This window comes from Amphibalanus amphitrite, unplaced genomic scaffold (genome assembly GCF_019059575.1).
Source record: "Amphibalanus amphitrite isolate SeventyFive unplaced genomic scaffold, NRLGWU_Aamphi_draft 000116F_arrow, whole genome shotgun sequence".
Classification (NCBI taxonomy): Eukaryota; Metazoa; Arthropoda; class Thecostraca; order Balanomorpha; family Balanidae; genus Amphibalanus; species Amphibalanus amphitrite.
Window position 1 is genome coordinate 705,101 of NW_024881611.1, and position 6,299 is coordinate 711,399.

The following is a 6,299-nucleotide window of genomic DNA, read 5'->3' on the forward strand; positions in this document are numbered from 1 at the left end:
TCATTAATATGTATCCGTGGTTTGAACATATTTGCATCAGTTATCATTCGACTGAGGACGTCATCAGACAAAGTCGATGGCGTCACTTTCAGGCTAGTGCGACATATCAGACGCTAACCGGCCACGATTTTACCGCCCTCTACGAAATGCGGTCATCTCACTTTGCAAGCGACCTCTACAACGATAGAGGAATCGACAACTGGCAATCCGGCCTGATCGCGTCTCTCCGGTCTTGCCACTCTGGCTATGCAGTGGTGGTAAACGGTAATGGGCTTCCGCGATTACCATAAGTTCCAGGGAGGTGCCATCCCTACACCTCCCCTGCCGTCCCCTGCATCGTTCATCACAAGTGGCTATAATTAGGATCTGAATGCCAAAATTCATGGTAAGAAGTTGCTTTCAACTTTCAAGCACTGTTCAGCTCTCAAATGGGCGATAGCCACAACGCCCCCTGCAGTCGCACCAGACTTAAAATTGATAGATCCACTCTACTGACAGGCATGGTGTATATTCAACCCAAAATGCACATAAATATCACAACAAAACAACCCCTGTTCCCTGCGTGACCATGTGAGTAGCACTGCCCGCTAGCTGCGCTTCAGTTTATCCCCGACCCGCTCCCTGACCGCCTGGAGGAGGCGGGGCTCGCTGTACACTGCCGCGGCCACCACGGCGGCCCCACAGAGCGCGCCCACAGTCACGTGGGCGGCCGCGGAGCCGGGGTACAGCCAGCTCTCGGAGCCGGCTGCCAGCAGGCCGGCGGTCACCAGCGCGGCAGCCACGGCGGCCGGCGGGCGGAGACCGAGCAACGGCGGCACGGACACCGCCGGCTCCAGCGGCAGGCCGGCCACGAACCGGTAACTGGCGACACACGGGGCGGGGACGGGGTGAGAGGGGTACCTACGAGACACTTTATCGGGCAGCAGCAGCATACGAGATGGGGACAGGGGTGAGCAAGGGTACAGGACACTGTATCAAGCGCCAGCAACACACTGGACGGGGTGAGCTGGCAGCAGCAGCAGAAAACGGGACGGGGACATGATGGTTGAGAGTGGCACGGGACACAGTATCGGGAACCAGCAGGTATACGGGAAGGGGACGGGGTGAGAATTGAGAGGGGTACAGGACACTATTGGGGACAGCAGACATTCGTATCAGTCGATGGACGGGTGGAGTAACGAGATCCAAGTATATCGAGATCGGCGAATAAAGCGTGATATTGACTATCCATGACAGATTGGATAATGATGTAAATAACTAGACCAATTAGGACAAATCAAATCTATTCAAAAAACACAAAAACTCACCAAACGTATATCCTGGTCAGCATATTGACGCAGTTGGCGAGGATAAATCCAACCCCGCCGAATAGCCTAGTAAAGATCCCTGTCGAGACGACGAATATCACAGACAGCAGCACCATCTTCCGGTTGTACCTGAAACACCGGAAAACGCCACAACGGTCTGTCAAAGCGCCCGATAGTAACGTTCCTAGCACTTCATCTGCTACGACTGGCCAGCTTTTCCACTTCGCTTCTAGCCGCAAAAGACAGTCTTACAATTAAAACCAACATGACAACGCCATTTCCTGATCCTCTTAACATCTACCGACTTTTACCTCACTCCTTCCTAAGCCACCGACCACAATTCCCGACCGCTCTCGAGAGTATCTCCGCTCCCACTTACCCATTGATCTGCTCCTCGCGCATCACCGCGAACGTGTAGCACTCCAGCACTCCGTTCACCGCCAGTAGGAGCACGTAGGCGCACTGGGCGCGCAGCAGACTGACGGCCGGACCGGCGGCCAGCAGGGCGCCGCCGTACAGTCGCAGCAGCAGGTGGGAGTAGCTCCAGCCAAACGTCACGGCAACCAGACCGAGCAGGCTCATGGCGCGCAGCAGGTCGTGGAGCACCCGGCTCGCCGCGGCAGACACCGGCTGGAGGGAGAGGGGGTAGGGTCAGACTCATGGCGCGGAGTAGGTCGTGTAGCACCCGGCTCGCCGCGGCAGACACCGGCTGCAGGGAGAGGGGGTAGGGCCAGACTCATGGCGCGGAGCAGGTCGTGTAGCACCCGGCCCGCCACCACAGACACCGGCTGGAGGGGATGGCAGGCAGAGAGAAAAGGATTAGACGCCGACTACCGAGCTGCAGAGAAAATGGTAACTGAGGACGCGACGGCTGACGGTAAAGATGGAGAGCGGTAGAGGAGCTATTGGCGTCTTGTGCGAGAGGATAGACATTTGTTCACAGTCCTACCACAGCCTAACGGCGCGCCCCAATGCACTCAGAGCTGTCTTCTATTGGAATGTCACTACTCACTAGTCAATGCTCATACATAAAAACTGACTCTGATCACCAAAAAGCACGTCATTCATTCCCAGCAGCCAATCCTATGACAGCTCACCTTTCCCCGTTCCACCGTGCGCGAGAAGTAGACGTAGGCGTTCTCCTCGACCGGCTGAAAGAGGAAGCGGGCCGCCAGGCTGCCCAGGTTGGCCACCACGTCGTACAGGCCCTGCTCGGAGAAGTCGAGCAGGTGGAAGGCGGTCATCAGGTAGCGCTCGCCCTCCGTCAACAGCTGCTTCAGCAGGCCTTGCTTGAAGAAGCTCCAGGTGAGGGCCAGCTGGTCACGGTCCAGCGCCGGCTGACGGGGAGGGGAGGAGAGGTATTACTGATCAGTGGGGAGAGATGGCAGCACCGGTTACATCGCCATCGTCGCGACAGGAAATGTTAGAGGCAGACGCGGTAAGTCTAAGTGGGGAGATGACAGTGGCAGTATACCTTGGGCTCTACTTCTGAGGATACTCGATCCAGCGCTGCCGTGAGCTGTCTGTAACACAGGTAGGTCTTAATGTGGGCGGCCCGTCTGCTGGGCGGCTGCCCACACTCCTTCCCCTTTTAGGGCGGCTCCGACTGCCGCCGGTGCCGCCCGAGCGGGCTCCCGGCAGGGCTGCCGCCCACATTAATTAATACCGTTTTACTGCAATCTAAGAGGCCTTAGAACTAAAGTTCTAGCTAAACGAAACAAAGAATGCGACGACTTGGCCAAAAGAAACCACTATGACCGCGAAAACGATCGACTACATTTGAAAACCCGCCCCTCCACAAAGAGTTCACTGGCCTCACCTGTCCCGGCAGCAGTCTGGGTCCCAGCTCGCTCGCCGACTTCACCGGCAGGCAGTTATCCGGGGATCGGACGTGCCAGAGCAGGGTGCCGTAATAGATGAGCACCAGGAGAGCGGAGCTGACCGCGTGGCCCACACAGTAGGCCCAGATGGCGTGGGACGGGTACAGGGCAATCAGCCAGGCCTTGAGCGCCACCCGGCTGCACAGACTGACCATGTCGGCTACCACCTTGGGAGAGAGGGAGAGCGGATGGGTGAGAGGGAGAGAGTAAGTGGGTGAGAGAGAGAGAGAGAGAGAGAGAGAGAGAGAGAGAGAGAGAGAGAGAGAGAGAGAGAGAGAGAGAGAGAGAGAGAGAGAGAGAGAGAGAGAGAGAGTGGTGAGAGGGGATGGGGAGGGGCGAGAAGACGATAAGAGAGTCAGAGATCATCCACAGATGCCAGCAAGGTAGGGAGAATACAGTACTTCAACGCGGTGTCAACGATCGACGATCCGCAAACGGCTACCACAGCCGGCGATTCGAGCTTCGGATACAATTTCAATGAGGTAGCACAGTCATCGGAGAACCGACGCGCCTCAACTATTTTCCCCTAACACCCTGTTCCTCTCCTCTGCGTCACCCCACCGCCGTCATTCACCTTCAGTTTGACAAAGAGCATGGCCTGCGCCAGGATGACCAGCGGCTGGGCGGCCGTCTCCAGTACGACCATGGACGCGGTGACCCACACACCCAGACGGTACTCTGAGGTCACCTCGGGCGCCGGCTGGCTGAGCGCGTGCAGCCAGAGACCGGCCAGCGCCGCCGACACCGCCGCTGACACGGGCACGCTGACAGGGAGCGGAGCGTCAGTCAGAGGCGAACGCAGCACTGCTCTTTTTTAATACACTCAATTCACTGGCAATAAAACATTGCATACTTGAATGCCTATGATGATCCCCACATCTGAAGAAATAAACGTCATTTATCGAGGCAATGACCTTTTAAAACCACTACTACGCAACATAACTGTGCCGATTAGCTGCTACCCATTGACTGCCAGCCTCCACATTCCACAAAAACACCCGTTTTTGAAGTAGGTATATCGACAGTTTCCAGCAAGCACACACTAAGTGTCAAATTTTTGAAATTGAGATTTCTATACCATTCGACTCAGCTCGTCGAGCTGAGTCGAATGGTATGAAAAACTGAATTTCGAAAATTTGACACTTAGGATGTTCTTGCTGGAAACTGCTTCTCCCAACAGCTGTGACCATTTCGAGTTAAACTGATGTCCGGAGAGATGTACCTGAGCCACACCAAGTTGATGGCCTGGCGCCACTTGCTCCTCTCTGTCACGCCCAGCGCCGCCCGACGGAAAGCCTCCACACTGACAAAGGTGGCAGTCGAGTAGAGTAGAGCCAGCCTGGGAAGCAGAGCAGTCCTTCAGAATCTTTAACAGAGTTGATTTCCTGTAAAATTCCTCTTAAATAAAAAACTGAATGCCAGTCAAAAGGCAAAATGTAAGTAGATGCATGCTTATAAAGATAACAAGTACACACAGCAGTTGTGGTGACATAAAAGCATATGTTCTACTTAGGCTAAGGCAGTCAGACACAGTGGATGCATCACAAATGCATGATAGGAAAAAAGCAAAGGGTGCATACCTGACATTGATGATGCCCAGTACATCAGATGTAATATACCGGAGAATGACTGCATTTGTGATGAATGTGAACACTCGGTAGGTTATCTGAAAGACATTTGATAGGTAGCTTCAGAATCAATATGTGCAATACAGACCATACTATTCTGATCTCTGCAACATATAGTTACTTGATTGAGAATGTCAAAATTATTGCACTATTAATAAAAGTTTGTCTTTTTGATATCACTGTCACCTCAGCAAACCATGAGTCAAAATAATTGATAATAATATGCCTCCAACATAGTCTGTCAGGTAGGCACCTAAAAAGTTGTGCCACAAAACACCACAATTTAACAGTTATCTTTTTGTTCCATGAGCATTTGGCTCAAGGCTGTCAGTGTATTATACATTCAGCATTGTAGATTTACCTTGGTGTGATAGGAATTTCACCTGGCTGGGATGGTGCATGCCCCAAGATGATGGATAGGTGTCATACGGAATCTTACGACTACCAAAATAACAAGGTCGGCCAGGATATGATTTAAATTGGCCCTATTATCTCCTGGCTTATGCTAGTGAATATTTCTAAATTTCACAGAAGGCAGAAATTTTGGGCCTTGTTCAATGCAAGCTGATGTGGATTTCCTGTCTGTTTGGTGTGAACTGATCCCCTGGCTGGCATGGTGTGTCACTCTCCTTTCACACCACTTTGCAGTCTGCATCAGTTTGAAGCACACAACAGCAGGAAAATAGCAATACAAATACTTTGGCAATTTTTAGACATTCACACTGCAAATGTCATTTGCACTATACTATTGTACTAAATGCATAAATGGTGCAATGACATTCTTTATAATTGTGAGAAGCTTTATCTTCAGGCAATGGGAAGATGGTATTGCATTTCAAGCAGGATAATTATTTGCACTTCATTTTCAATGGCAAAGTTGAGCAGCAATCAACAGGCAAACCCCAAACATTCAATCATCTATATCTTTTCTTTTCACTTGCCTATATCAATATCCTATCAAATTGCTAAGTAGGCGGAACCTGACAAGGTGAGTAGACAAGGTGAGTAGACAACACTTACCTGAACAATAATTAATGATGAGGTTGAGTGCAGCATACTTTTCAGCACATTTTTGTCCTTTTGCTCCTCCGTAGCCATGCTTCGATTGTAAAACTTAAGTCCCTAATAGAGAATTCCTGGATATTGATATATCAAGGTTCTTTAGACAAAGAAATAGGGCGACTTGGCGACTCAAAATACAATATATTGCAATATTCCTGACTCCTGAGCGCATTTCCAGGTATATACTGCGCCTTGATTTCCAAAAAGCGTCAACGTTTAATTATATTCCATTTGTTCATCGACACCGTTCCACTAACGATAATTGGTCAAAACACTTGCGTTGCTAGGAAACCTGCTTTCAGATAGCTTGGTTGCCTAGCAACGTCGGCAATATGTTTCTGTCTTTTGCCTATTAGAACAAATTAATAAGTTTACAAATGTAACGCGTCTGCTACAAAATAATATCAAGTTTGTACTACTAA

At 51.1% G+C, this 6,299-nt stretch overlaps 1 protein-coding gene across 1 annotated transcript; it reads right to left on the reverse strand.

Annotated features, from left to right (window-relative positions):
* Positions 1 to 487: 487 nt before the first annotated feature.
* LOC122381230 (protein RFT1 homolog) lies at positions 488 to 6,091 on the reverse strand. Its single transcript, XM_043365175.1, has 9 exons — positions 5,836 to 6,091; positions 4,768 to 4,853; positions 4,410 to 4,526; positions 3,762 to 3,951; positions 3,127 to 3,354; positions 2,405 to 2,644; positions 1,687 to 1,937; positions 1,308 to 1,436; positions 488 to 861 (listed from the first exon to the last, which is right to left on the reverse strand). The coding sequence occupies exons 1-9, from the start codon at positions 5,911 to 5,913 to the stop codon at positions 588 to 590; spliced, it is 1,593 nt and encodes a 530-aa protein (XP_043221110.1). The 5' UTR covers positions 5,914 to 6,091; the 3' UTR covers positions 488 to 587.
* Between the last annotated feature and the right edge of the window lie 208 nt (positions 6,092 to 6,299).